This window comes from Pelophylax lessonae (assembly GCF_965119305.1).
Source record: "Pelophylax lessonae genome assembly, chromosome: 4".
Taxonomy (NCBI): Eukaryota; Metazoa; Chordata; class Amphibia; order Anura; family Ranidae; genus Pelophylax; species Pelophylax lessonae.
In genome coordinates this window covers 123,723,762-123,738,315 of record NC_138771.1, presented here as the reverse complement: position 1 = coordinate 123,738,315, position 14,554 = coordinate 123,723,762, and the positions used below count along the sequence as shown (strand labels likewise).

Below are 14,554 nucleotides of genomic sequence, written 5' to 3'. Positions count from 1 at the left end.
GTTGACACTTCCGTTTTAGCCTATTGCTCGGTCCCGCCACGTAGCGTCCCGCCCACGTGACTTTGTCTGGTTGGGATTCTGATAGGCATTTCTTAATGTAGGGTGAAAGTGCAATATTCAGTGGTGGCCATCTTTTTGTAGCTCATGCTGCAAATACATTACATCGGCCATTTTCTGTTGGTCATGTACTGTGGAGTGGAGATGGACCAGCGGCCATATTCTTGTAGTCTCTAACTTAGTTACATAAGAATGATTTGCGGCCACTGTTGTACATACAAACATGGAACCCACTCAACCCATACATTATTTTAAGCTAATTGGTATAGGCTTAACTGAGGACAAATCATTCTTAGGCTAAAATAGGTCAGTGCCCTAATAAAATGGAAGCTCAGGATATAAGAGCCCAGGGGCACCGGAAATGTTGCGGGAGTCACAATAGCAACATGGATAGAAATGAAATCCAAAAGACAACAAAAAAAAACACATAAAAAACAAAGGTACCCATAGTACCCTAAAAAATCAATTTAGTATAATAGAATCAAGCGTAGGTATGTACTATAATGGGTACAGGTCACTATAGGTATAACTAAATACCTCAACAAACAATAAAAAATATCTAAAAAACATATATTAAAAATATATCAATGGGAAGGGAGTAGACAGGTGTGTAAAAAATGCAATGTCTGGGGTGAATGAACCCTCATACCAGAGAGCAACCAGCCTGAATGATTCCTGCATGTTCCTGCAGACTGCTGTGTCCCTGGCTCTACACATCTCTATGTCTGTGCTTTAGGCCCCATTCACATGTATGTGTCATGTGAATATAGGGCTTTTTTTTTACGTTTTCACATGGAATGCATAGGGTAGCCCATTCACTTGAATAGTGTCCCCTACATAAGACAAACGTGCCGAAGACACTGCCACAACTTTTTGGCTGTTGATGTTGATGTTGTTGGCATGTTTTCATACCATGCATTTTGCTAAGTGCAAAAGTTGGCTGCGTTTGGGGTGCCATTAGGCTCCATTCTCATCTAGCGATGCTCCTGTGTTGCGTTTTATGCATGTTTTTGGTGCATTTTTTGGAGTGGCACCATTCACATGAATGAGCTGTCCCGTGCTCCAAAAATTTACCGAACTCACTCCTGTACCTTTTTTGGTGCCAACTTCAGTGCGTTTTTGAACTGCAGATTGGGTGGTATTAAGAAATAATGGCACCCAAACACACGTTTTTGGCACATTTCGGAAACTTGTGCAGAAATGTGCATTTCTGATATGCTCAGGAGGAGCCTTAGCAATTAATGGTACCACATGCATGACGTGCAGTTTTTGTGTGTTCCCTGAACGCACATAAATATACAGCTCCAGACTCTCCTCCATCAAGATATATCCATGCTACACACTGACCTTCCACCCACATCCTGACACCAACACACAGTACACAGTGACCAAAGTCTACACACAGCACACAGTCCTGGGATGGAGGTACATTCCCCTCTGCCCTATATATACTGTGTGAGGTGACTTCCCCCCATTATTCCCCTCTCTCCTATATATACTGTGTTAGGTGACTGCCCCCCATTATTCCCCTCTGTCCTATATATACTGTGTGAGGTGACTTCCCCCCATTATTCCCCTCTCTCCTATATATACTGTGTGAGGTGACTTCCCCCCATTATTCCCCTCTCTCCTATATATACTGTGTTAGGTGACTGCCCCCCATTATTCCCCTCTGTCCTATATATACTGTGTTAGGTGACTGCCCCCCATTATTCCCCTCTGTCCTATATATACTGTGTTAGGTGACTGCCCCCCATTATTCCCCTCTGTCCTATATATACTGTGTGAGGTGACTGCCCCCGTTACTCCCCTCTGTCCTATATATACTGTGTGAGGTGACTGCCCCCGTTACTCCCCTCTGTCCTATATATACTGTGTGAGGTGACTCCCCTATTAACCCCCCCCCCGTCCTATATATACTGTGTAAGGTGACTGCCCCCCATTACTCCCCCCTGTCCTATATATACTGTGTGAGGTGAATGCCCCCCCCCCATTACTCCCCCCTGTTCTATATATACTATGTGAGGTAACTCCCTCATTACTCCCCTCTGCCCTATATATACACTGTGTGAGGTGACTGCCCCGCATTATCCCCCTCTGTCCTATATATACTGTGTGAAGTGAATGCCCCCATTACTCTCCCCTGTCCTTTATATACTGTGTGAGGTGACTGCCCCCCCATTACTCCACTCTCTCCTATATATATACTGTGTAAGGTGACTCCCCTATTACTCCCCTCTGTCCTATATATATATACTGTGTGAGTAGTGACAAATCATCAACTATTTAAATGATTGATAAATAATCTAAAAAATTCAAAAATAATTCAAAAATAAAGTGCATCAAAAGTTCACGGTGATAAGTCCCAATACGCGAATAAATGAATAAAAGGTAAAACTCTCCAAGGAATAAACTCTTCACAGGGTAAAATCCTCAATCCCTTCAACATATAGGCACCCAATGTGTGAGTGTGCTTACCAGAAAGCACAGACCCCTTAATTACAGGGGGTCAGTGCAAGCAGGATCAATCAATGCAACCAGAATCCAAGTGTATAAGACCAAGCCCTCTAGAATGGTCCACTTCACAACCTCCTGTAAACCACAGAACTCCACACTCCTCCTCCTTATGCTCCTCAGCGATATGCAAACAAAGGAATGACCAGGATAGTGAAGTACGTTTTAAACAGTTTAATGTAAAATAAAGTAGACACATTTACATCAGGGTCATAAAAACAGGCATATAAAACTTGAGATCCGAGATTGGACACAGGACGGTACCGCTTCCGCGTTCACTGGTCCTCTCCAGACGGTCTCAAGGTTGGCAATGATAGCAGGGTGATCGTGTCTCAATATTCCCGACCGGTTTCGTTGGCTCGTATGGCCGTCGTTTTCAAGGGTCATGACATGAAATGGTGAGCGCAGCTTAGTACACCTTGTGTGTATCATATACCCATTACACGTTTTTACGATTGAGTTGCAGCTCCCTAGATTATTGGTTTACACCATTACACTGTGCACATTTATACTCAATTATTGATTTTATTATATCTTAAAACAAAACAGTTCACGTATTCACCATCAATCTTTTTTGCACATATAATTAATTTATATAGCACGTTTGCACTTTATCCAATAAGCGCAGGTACTTTTGGCGCTTAACGCCATTCGTTTACTATATACTGTGTGAGATGACTGCCCCCTCCATTACTTCCCCCTGTCCTTTATATACTGTGTGAGGTGAATCCTCCATTACTCCCCTCTGTCCTATATATACTGTGTGAGGTGACTGCCCCCCGTTACTCCCATGTCATATATATATATACTGTGTGAGGTGACTGCCCCCCCCGTTACTCCCCTGTCATATATATATATATATATATATACTGTGTGAGGTGACTGGCCCCCGTTACTCCCCTGTCATATATATATATATATATATATATATATATACTGTGTGAGGTGACTGGCCCCCGTTACTCCCCTGTCATATATATATATATATATATATATATACTGTGTGAGGTGACTGCCCCCCGTTACTCCCCTGTCATATATATATGTATATATATATATATATATATATATATATATATATATATATATATATATAGTGTGAGGTGAAAGCCCCCCATTACTCCCCCCTGTCCTAAATATACACTATGTGAGGTGACTCCCCCATTACTCCCCTCTGTCCTATATATACTGTGTGAGGTGACTGCCACCTGTTACTCCCCTCTGTTCTATATATACTGTGTGAGGTGAATGCCCCCCCCCCCCCCCATTAGTCCCCCTTGTCCTATATGCAGTATCTCACAAAAGTGAGTACACCCCTCACATTTTTGTAAATATTTTATTATATCTTTTCATGTGACAACACTGAAGAAATTACACTTTGCTACAATGTAAAATAGTGAGTGTATGGGGCGTGGCCGGGATGTGAGACTACACAGACGCACAGGGCTCTAGCTCCGCTCCTGCAATAATCCTATCTGTTCCATCGGCATCCATCCCTTACATCTATATCCCTAGAAACTCACCCTGGGGTCCAGAAGGAGGGGCGGCACTTCGCAGATTCCTCCGTTCTCACCGGGGAAGCTGCGGTCCGCCAAATCCCGGAGTTCGTCCCGTCCTTCGGGTCCCGCGGCGGCCATCTTGGACACGATGCCTCCTCCGAAGAAGATGTCTGCTGAAGCTCAGCCTGCTCGAGACCCCGGAGGCCCACCGGATCCTTCCCCGGCCGACATTCTGGAGGCAATCAAGGCCTGTAAGGACACCCTCACTGCTAAGATGGACTATCTTGCCACTGACATAAGCCTGATCCGCCACGATCTTGATAAGTTCCGCTCTCGCGTGACGGAGGCGGAGGAGAGGATATCCCAGCTGGAAGACTCCACTCGTGCTGACTCCACGGAGCTCCGAGCCCTTCAGCTTCAGGTTAGAGCACTGCAAGATAAGGCGATAGACACCGAAAACCGTCTCCGTCGCAACAACGTCCGCATCCTGGGCCTGCCGGAGCGGGTAGAGGGCTCCAAACCGGCGGAATTCGCTGAGGCGTTCCTCCCTTCGCTGCTGGGCCTCCCTGACATGCCGCCGACATTTGTGGTGGAGCGGGCACACAGGGTCCCCCCGACACCCCCAGTGCCGGGCGCCCCCCCCAGGCCCTTCCTCCTCCGCCTTCTCAATTACAGGCATCGGGACCAAATCCTTGCTGCGGCCAGGGCCAAACAGGAGGTCTGCTATGAAAACACCAGGCTGATGTTTTTCCCTGACTACTCGCCAGAAATTCAGGGCAAGAGACGCCAGTTCACCGACATCAGGAAGCGGCTACGAGACAAGGGCCTGAAGTATAGCCTCCTCTATCCCAGTCGCCTGCGTGTCATAGACGGTGACCGGGCTCGGTTTTTTGACACCCCGGAGGCGGCGGCTGCTTGGCTGGATGTTCGCTGACGTGGATGACCGCTTGGCTGCTTGAGAATCTCCGCACTGTCGCAAGTATTGCCTGCACCTCTCCCCCTGCAGCCGAAAGCCCTTTTTCTTCTTAGTGCTTCCCCCCCCTCTCTGAGCCTTTTTCTTTTTTGTTTGCCTGGACCATCTCATTGCTGACTTTGCCTCACCTGGACTGCCTGTCGGTCTTCCCCCCATCTCTGACCCACATCTTCCTGCCCCGCTGCTCTTCCCTCCCCCCCTCTGTTGCCTTCTCCCCCCGGATGGATGTCCCTGCTTACTGGAGCTGCCCTCTTCCTTGTGCTGCTGATATCACATTGTCTGCTGACTTTTTTTTTTTTTTTCCCCCTCTCTGTACTGTTCGAACTGTGCTTTCCCGGCCCGGAAAGAGGTCTGGGCATCGTGCCTTTTTGATTTCTCCCCCCCTGGAGAGACTGTTCGGCAGGCTGCACGGTTAGCGGTCTGCTATATTTTTTGTTTTTGGGTCGAGATCGTCCCCCCGCCACCCCTGTGTTTTATGGGGTGCCCGGGGCACGATAGGGTGAGCCGTTTTGGCTCTAGGGTAACGGTTGTATGTTTTGCTGTACATGCTTGTTTTTTGTTTTTTTGTTTTTTGGTTATGTGTTTTGCTAGTTGGTGCATTTCTTTCTGCTATGCTGTTGCTCACCAGACGGGTCTCCCAGCATGTGCGCGGGTTGGCCCTCTTATGCCTATTATGCCTAGATATGGCGTCACTTAACTCCTCTAGCTTCTCCATCCTTTCGTGGAATGTCCGTGGTCTGAACAACAAATTTAAGCGGGCGCAATTATTTCAATATGTTAAATCCCACAATCCCTCGATTCTTGTGCTACAGGAGACACATCTGGTGGGCGGCAAGCTACAGGCCCTCAAGAAGCCCTGGGTCCAAAGGGCCTTTCATGCATCCTACTCCTCCTATGCTAGGGGGGTGTCGGTCTTGGTGCGCAAGTCCTTGCCCCATGAGGTTGAGGCGGTTCACACAGACCCCATGGGCAGGTATGTCGTGCTGGTGCTCACCTTGTGGAGGCAGCGGTACGTTGTGGTGGGGATTTATGTACCCCCGCCTTTTAGGGCCGAAGTACTGTATGATGTGTTAGATAAGGTTTCCCTCTACGCCCCTGCCAAATTGGTGATTGTCGGGGACTTCAATGCCACCCTCTCCCCCGACCTGGACAGGCCGGTTCCGCCCAAGGTATTCTCTCGTGACCTGCTTGACTGGGCGGAGGCGGCTGGGGTCCGGGAGGCCTGGCGCTGGAAGCACCCTGAGCAGAGGGAGTACTCCTGCTTCTCTGCTACGCACAAGACCTCCTCTAGGATCGACCTTGCCTTTGCCAGCCCGTCAGTCCTGTCTGAGGTGGAGGGGGTGGCATATCTCCCGAGTGGCCTGTCTGATCACAGTCCCTTGCTGCTACAGTTGCGATCTGGACTGACTCGCGATGGCTCTATGTGGCGCCTGGGAGCTCACTGGATTGATCAGCCGGACGTCTCCCGACAAGCCCCTCCTGTGTTGCGGGAATATTGGCGCATAAATGCTGGCACGTCCTCCCCTGCTGTGGTGTGGGATGCGTTCAAAGCATTCACTAGGGGTCATTATATCTCGTCCATTAAGGCGGTGCGCAGCCGGTTGACAGCTGACACGGTGGTGCTGGAGGAGGCGGCTGAGAGGGCCTCGGTCCGATATGGGCAGGACCCCTCGGCAGCGAACTTTGAGGGGCTCCAGGCCTCCCGTCGGGACCTCCAGCTCCATCTCTCGGAACTCACCAGGCTGTCCCTATATCGCTCACGGCAATGTTGTTTTGAGCAGGGGGACCGGAATGGTCGCTTGTTGGCCCAACTCTCTCAACAGGATACCCCCTTAACGCTGGTGCCCGAGCTCATCTCCTCGGCGGGGGAGGCCCTCTCCTCTCCCGAGGCGATTCTGGCAGAATTCAGAGACTTTTATTCCCGCTTATACACCACTACCCTCCCGCCGAGTCTCCTGCCAGGGGACCTGTGCCCTCTTCTCGATCCGATTGCTCTGGGATGGTTGTCTGATCATGAACGGTCCGGTCTGGTCCGGCCGATCACGGAGGAGGAAGTGAAAGTGGTGGTCCGCTCTATCCCCAGGGGGAAGGCTCCGGGCCCGGATGGGCTTCCGATAGAATTTTATCGGGCCCACCTGGATCTGCTGGCCCCACTACTGGCCGCACTCTTTAACGACTGTCTGGCGGAGGGGGCTCTCCCCCCCTCCATGGCGCAGGCTCACATAATCCTGATACATAAATCACCCAAAGACCCTAAATTGGGCGCCTCCTACCGGCCGATTGCCCTGCTTAACAATGATCTAAAAATCCTCACGAAGATATTGGCGGCTAGGCTTCAGCCCTTGCTCCCCTCCGTTGTCGACCAGGACCAGACCGGTTTTATGGCCCACCGATCCACAGACATCAACCTCCGTAGGCTTTTTACGAATTTGCAGGCCAATCATACCAACTCTGGCTCCCGAGTCGTCGCCTCTCTCGACATCGAGAAGGCGTTCGACTCTGTGGAGTGGCTCTTCCTGTGGGAGGTGCTCCGGAGGATGGGTTTCCCGCTCCTGTTTATTTGATGGCTGCAGACCATCTATGCCTCCCCCGAGGCTGCCATCCGCCTCGGAGGACGACTGTCCTCGGTGTTTCGGCTGTCTCGGGGTACGCGGCAGGGCTGCCCTCTCTCCCCGGCCCTTTTTGCCATCGCCATGGAGCCTGTGGCGGAGGCCCTTCGGGTCTCCCCGCATGTTAAAGGTCTTCGGGTGGCATGGCTGGAGGAGAGGGTAGCTCTGTATGCTGATGATCTCCTCTTGTTTCTGAATGACGCTGGCCCGTCCCTCGGTGGTGCCCTCAGGATCCTGAATGCTTTCTCCGATGTGACGGGACTCAGGGTGAACTGGTCCAAATCTCTACTGTTGGCGATTGACCCTGAGGCCAGGAGAGACTGCGGGCCTGATGTTGCTCTTCAATGGGTAGATAGCTTCATGTACCTTGGGGTCCGAGTCTCGAGGAACCCTGCCGATTTTATTGCCCTGAACTTGGACCCGGTTGTGGCCACACTCAGGGCCAAACTGAAGGCGTGGGAGAACCTCCCTCTTTCCCTGCTAGGCCGGATCAATTTGATCAAAATGAAACTCCTTCCTAAATTGACATACTTGTTTCGACACTCTCCGCAATGGATTCCAAAGTCCTTTTTCACTGCGTTGAACAAGATGTTTTCTAGTTTCTTATGGGGCCCCCGCCCCCCCCGTTACAAATTCGCCACCCTTATGCGTCCCCTCTCCCAGGGAGGACTGGCTTTCCCCCACTGCCACAAGTATTTCCTGGCCTCTCAGCTGGTCACGGCTGTCTGGTGGTTGGCCCCGGAGGCTTCCAATTCCGCAGTAGTGGTGGAGGCCGCGGTGTTGGGTTCTACGGAGGCGCTGTCCCTTCTCTTGTTTCGTGGCCCCCGGGCCCCTTACGAACTGACTACCTCCATGCGCACAACGCTTCGGGCGTGGCGCCAGGGACTTCTTTTGGAGTCTTATCCGAACACCGCGTCCTCCCCGAGCGCCCCTCTGTGGAGGAATCCCTCTCTGCCCCACCTGTACAGTCTCCCTGACCCGGTGCGATGGACCAAATTTAACATTAAGAAGGTCTCGGACCTTACGTCTGACCTCACCCTCCCGTCTTTCGCGAGCCTAGTCTCGGATCGCAATGTCCCCCCCTCGCACCTCTTTCATTATTTACAGTTGTCCCACGCCTTCAGAGCCCAATTCCCCCTTGAGAGTTCTCAGCTGGTGCAGTCGGATCTGGAACGGGTCCTACGGTACGACTGCTCCGCTCGGGCGGTCTCGGTGCTACACCGCCATCTCCTCCGGGTCTCCTCTCCGGAGCTCCTGGGCCTCCACTCTCGCTGGGCCCGGGACGTTCCGGACTTGGACTCGGTGGACTGGTTGCATATCTGGGATTCCCCATTCAAGATTCTGGTCTCCATGCGTGACCGTTTGGTCCAATTCAAAATTGTACACAGGGCTTATCTCACCCCACATCGTGTGCATCGGATCTATCCTGCGCAGTCCCCGGAGTGCTGGCGCTGTGGGGGTGTTCCGGGGGATTTTTTTCACATTTTTTGGACTTGCCCACAACTTTCAGCCTACTGGTCCCGTGTTTTTTCGGTGTCCTCCGCTCTTTTGCAGATGGACCTGGACCCTTTCCCCCGGCTTGGCCTCCTGGGACTGTTGGATGACTTGGTGCCTAGAGTGGCGGACCGCACCCTCCTAGGTCTCCTGCTTTTCTATGCCCGGAAGATTATTGCTTTACACTGGCGCAGGCGGGCTCCCCCCACGCTCCAGCATTGGAGGGAGCTGATAGATGGAGTTCTCCCACTATACCGAGACACATACGCACACAGGGGCTGTCCGAAAAAGCATGACCGTGTCTGGCAGCGGTGGCTGGAGGGTTCCTCGGCTGCCCTGCTGGCGTGCATGGAATAATGGTGGTCCACAGTTCGGCTGCCTCGCTTCCCTTGGTTTTGTTGTCTTCATGGCTGGGGTGGTTCCCCCCCTTTTTTTTTTTTTTTTTTTTTTTTCTCTCCTCTCACTATGCTGACTGTGAACGCCTTGTCTACCTGCGCTATTGATATGAGTGACAGCATTTTTGTTTATCCCTTCAGTGCCATGTAACTGATTGAATGCACCATTGTTGTTTTTGTAGTGTGATGTTGTTTTTCTGTTTTATACCAATAAAAAGATTTTCAAAAAAAAAAAATAGTGAGTGTATAGCTTGTAAAACAGTGTACATTTTCTGTTCCCTCAAAATAACGCAACACACAGCCAATAATGTCTAAGCCGCTGACAACAAAAGTGAGTACACCCCTAAGTGAAAATGTCCAAACTGGACGCAAAGTGTCAATATTTTGTGTGCCCATTAATATTTTCCGGCACTGCCTTAACCCTCTTGGGCATGGAGTTCACCAGAGCTGCACAGGTTGCCACTGGAGTCCTCTTCCACTCCTCCATGACGACATCACAGATCTGGTTGATGTTAGAGACCTTGCGCTCCTCCACCTTCAGTTTGAGGATGCCCCACAGATGCTCAATAGGGTTTAGGTCTGGAGACATGCTTGGCCAGTCCATCAACATTACCCTCAGCTTCTTTAGCAAGGCAGTGGTCATATTGGAGGTGTGTTTGGGGTCGTAGTCATGTTGGAATATTGCCCTGCTGCCCAGTCTCCGAAGGGAGGGGATCATGCGCTGCTTCAGTATGTCACAGTACATGTTGGCATTCGTGGTTTCCTCAGTGAACTGAATCTCCCCAGTGCTGGCAGCACTCATTCAGCCCCAGACAATGACACTTCCACCACCATGCTTGACTGTAGGCAAGACACACTTGTCTTTGTACCCCTCACCTGGTTGCCGCCACACACGCTTGACACCATCTGAACCAAATAAGTTTATCATGGTCTCATCAGACCACAGGACATGGTTCCAGAAATGTCATTATTCTACTTGTCTTCAGTAAACTGTTTACGGGCTTATGGGCTTTCTTGTGCATCATCTTTGGAAGAGGTTTCCTTCTGGGACGACAGCCATGCAGACCAATATGATGCAGTGTGCAGCGTATGGTCTGAGCACTGACAGGCTGACCCCCCATCCCTTCAACCTCTGCAGCAATGCTGGCAGCACTTATTCATCAATTTCCCAAAGACAACCTCTGGATATGATGCTGAGCATGTGCACTCAACTACTTTGGTCGACCATTGCGGAGCCTGTCCTAAACTGCTGTATTGTCTTGGCCACCATACTGTAGCTCAGTTTCAGGGTCTTGGAAATCTTCTTATAGCCTAGGGCCATCTTTATGTACAGCAACAATTATTTTTTTCAGATCCTGAGAGAGTTCTTTGCCATGAGATGCCATGTTGAACTTCCAGTGACCAATATGAGAGAGTGAGCGCGATAACACCAAATTCAATAACTACTTGCCGACCGCCGCACGACTATTTACTGCGACGGTCAGCCCCTCACAGGCAAATCGACAAAGTACTATGTCGCTAGCCTGTGAGGCTCTAGGGAGCGAGCGCGCGCCACTGGAGGCGCGCTCCCGCTCGCTGGCGGACCCCCCGCGCGTGTGAGCGGCGGACCCGATGTCCGCTGGTCACTCGCGAACATCGGTTACACCGGGAGAAAGGCAGGCGGCTAATGTAAACAAAGCCGCCTGTCTTTCTCCCCTGTGTAACAGCAGAGATCATACGGTCCTGCTATGTAGGACCGTAGATCTCTGCTGTTACATGAAAAGCCACATCCAATCACAGTTAGAATCACGCCCCTAGGGACACACTTAACCCCTCCTTCTCCAATAAAGTTAACCCCTTACCTGCCAGTGTCATTTTTACAGTAACAGTGCATATGTATAGCACTGATTACTGCAGTAATGTCACTGGTACCCCCAAAAGTGTCAAAAATGTCAGTCAAGGGTCCAATCTGTCCGCCGCAATGTCGCAGTCCCGCAAAAAAAATCACAGATCTTACTCGTTAAAAAAAAAAAATATATGTTTTACCAAACATATATAGCAGAAAACAAATTGGCATAAAATGTTAAAAAATTTAGATTTTTACATTTTCTTGGGGGGAATTTCATTTAAAAAAATGTGAAAAATATTGTTATTTTTGCAAAATTGTCGCTCTTTTTTTGTTTATAGCGAATGATCAAAAAATCACAGAGATGATCAAATACCACCAAAAGAAAGCTCTGTTTATGGGAAAAAAAGGACGTCAATTTCATTTGGGTACAGCGTCGCACGACCGCGCAATTGTCCGTTAAATTCACGCAGTGCCGAACTGCAAAATAGGCCCTGGTCAGGAAGGGGGTAAAATCTTCAGGGGCTTAAGTGGTTAACACACCTGTTCCCCATTCACACCTGAGTTACATGACACCGGGGAGGGAAAATGGCTAAGGGCTCTTTCACAGGGGCGGTCCGATCAGATCCGCCTGTCAGTTTTTTAGGCGGATCTGATCGGATCCTCTATGCAGCTCTATGGGGCAGCGGATGTCAGCGGAGACACCTCCGCTGACACCCGCTGCCATCCGCATCCGATCCTGTCCGTGAAATCTGGACGGATGGAAACCCTATTTTTCCATCCGTTCAGTAATCGGATCGGATCGGATCTGATGAGAGCGGACAAGCGGTCCGCTCTCATCCGATCCCCCATAGAGGGCAGCGGGGGCTGAGACACCTCCCTCTCCGCTCTTCAAGCGGAGACGGAGCTGTCATCCGCTGGCTCAGCGGGGATCGCGGATCGATCCTCGCTGAGCAACACGGATCCGCCTACGGAGGCGGACCGTGTGAAAGAGCCCTAATTGGGCCAAATTTCGACATGGTCACTTAGGGGTGTACTCACTTTTGTTGCCAGAGGTTTAGACATTAACCACTTGCCGACTGCCTAACGCCGATCTACGTCGGCAGTCAGTCCCTCACAGGCAAAGTGACGTAGGGCTACGTCACTAGCTTGTGAGGGTCTAGGGAGCGAGCGCGTGCCGCTGGAGGCGCGCTCCCGCTCCCGCGTGGTCACGGACCCCCCCGCGCGTGTGACCAGTGGACCCGATGTCCGCCGGTCACTCGGCGATCGGCGGGGGAGAGGGAGAATGTCAGGCAGCTTGTGTAAACAAGCCACCTGTCATTCTCCTTGCTGTAAAGACACTGATCACACGGATCTAGTATGTAGATCCGTTGATCAGTGTCCTTACAGCTCAAGCCACAGCCAATCACAGTAGAAAGCACGCCCCTAGGGATACACACAGCCCCTCCCTCCCAAATAAAGTTAACCCCTTCACTACCAGTGTAATTTTACAGTAACAGTGCATATATATAGCACTGATTACTGTAGAAATGTCACTGGTAACCCCAAAAGTGTCACAAATGTCAGTCAAGGGTCCGATCTGTCTGCCCCAATGTCGCAGTACCGCAAAAAAATCGCAGATCGCCGCCATTACGCGTTAAAAAAAAAACAACAAAAATGACAAAAATCTTTCCCTTTGTTAGTAAACGCGATAACTTTTGCGCAAACCAATCAAAATACCCTTTTTGCGATTTTTTTTACCAAGCATAGGTAGCAGAAAACAAATTGGCCGAAAATGTTAAAAAATTTTGATTTTTACATTTTTTTGGGGGGAAATTTCATATAAAAAAATGTGAAAAATATTGCTATTTTTGCAAAATTGACGCTCTTTTTTTGTTTATAGCGCGTGATCAAAAAATCGCACAGGTGATCAAATACCACCAAAAGAAAGCTCTGTTTGTGGGAAAAAAAGGATGCCAAATTTGTTTAGGTACAGCGTCGCACGACTGCGCAATTGTCCGTTAAAGTCACGCAGTGCCGAATCGCAAAATACCCCCTGGTCGGAATGGGGGTAAAATCTTCCGGGGCTTAAGTGGTTAATGGCTGTGTGTTGATTTATTTTGAGGGGACAGCAAATTTACACTGTTAGTCCCCGTTCACACTAGGGCGACCTGTGAGGCGACCTGGTCGCCTCACAGGTCGCCGTAGGTCGCCTTCCATAGAGAAGCTGCGGACCCTTTCTAATAGGAGCGACAAAAGTCGCTCCGACTTAGAAAAAGGGTCCGGAGCTTCTTTGGGGCGACCAGGAGGCGACCGTCATAGACTTCAATGTTATGAAGTCCGTGCCGGCTGCTCCGAGGTCGCTCCTTGAAGTCGGATCGCCCCAGTGTGAACGGGGCCTCATACAAGCTGTGCACTCACTACTTTACATTGTAGCAAAGTGTCATTTCTTCAGTGTTGTCACATGAAAAGATATAGTAAAATATTTACAAAAATGTGAGGGGTGTACTCACTTTTGTGAGATACTGTATACACTGTGTGAGGTGACTCCCCCATTACTCTCCCCTGTTATATATATATATATATATATACTGAATATACAAACCACCCCCCAATTACTATGCTGTGAGGAGGTCACATACCGTGCGTGTCTTGTCCGGCTTCATCGCCTGGTGTCCTATGGAGGGGATGGACACCTCTATCATGGTGCTCGGTGTGTGAGGTGAATGGAAGATTCCTCCTGCGGCACTATAGAGGTCCCGAGTCCTCCGGTGTAGCCATGTCCCTGTCTGTGTGTGAGTGTATGGGGCTCAGTGAGAGAGAGGACAGTGTGTGCCCGAGCTCCCCGCCCCCTCCCCCGGAGGATCACTCCTGTCCTCCTCCTCCTCCCCTCACACATCGTCACCTCAGTCACAGCGGTCACCGCTCATCTATTATCAAACTACCGGGAGACGAGTGTGTGAGGGGAGAGAGAGAGAGACTCTCCTGGTGTCCCCTCACACTCAGCGCTCCCAGTAACTGTGATAAATACATGTACCGGATTATAGGGACATGGCCAGCCTGGAGACTCCAGGATGGAGACTATAGAGTTTGATATACTAAAGGCAATTTGTCTAGGAAATTTTCACTCAGTTTAGTAAATGCAAGGAAGTTTCACTTTGCAAAGAACACCCAACAATATGTAAGAAAAATGTAGAAAAAAAAAAAAA

The 14,554-nt window shown here is 50.0% G+C and overlaps 1 protein-coding gene across 2 annotated transcripts in view; it reads right to left on the bottom strand.

Annotated features, from left to right (window-relative positions):
* The window catches only part of SNX22 (sorting nexin 22), a 50,088-nt gene extending 35,953 nt beyond the window's left edge, over positions 1 to 14,135 (bottom strand). For both annotated transcript variants that reach the window (XM_082254935.1, XM_082254936.1), the window contains exon 1: positions 13,988 to 14,135. In XM_082254935.1, the coding sequence (XP_082111061.1) occupies positions 13,988 to 14,050 (63 nt within the window). In that variant the 5' untranslated portion in view covers positions 14,051 to 14,135. The remainder of the gene's footprint in view (positions 1 to 13,987) is intronic.
* Between the last annotated feature and the right edge of the window lie 419 nt (positions 14,136 to 14,554).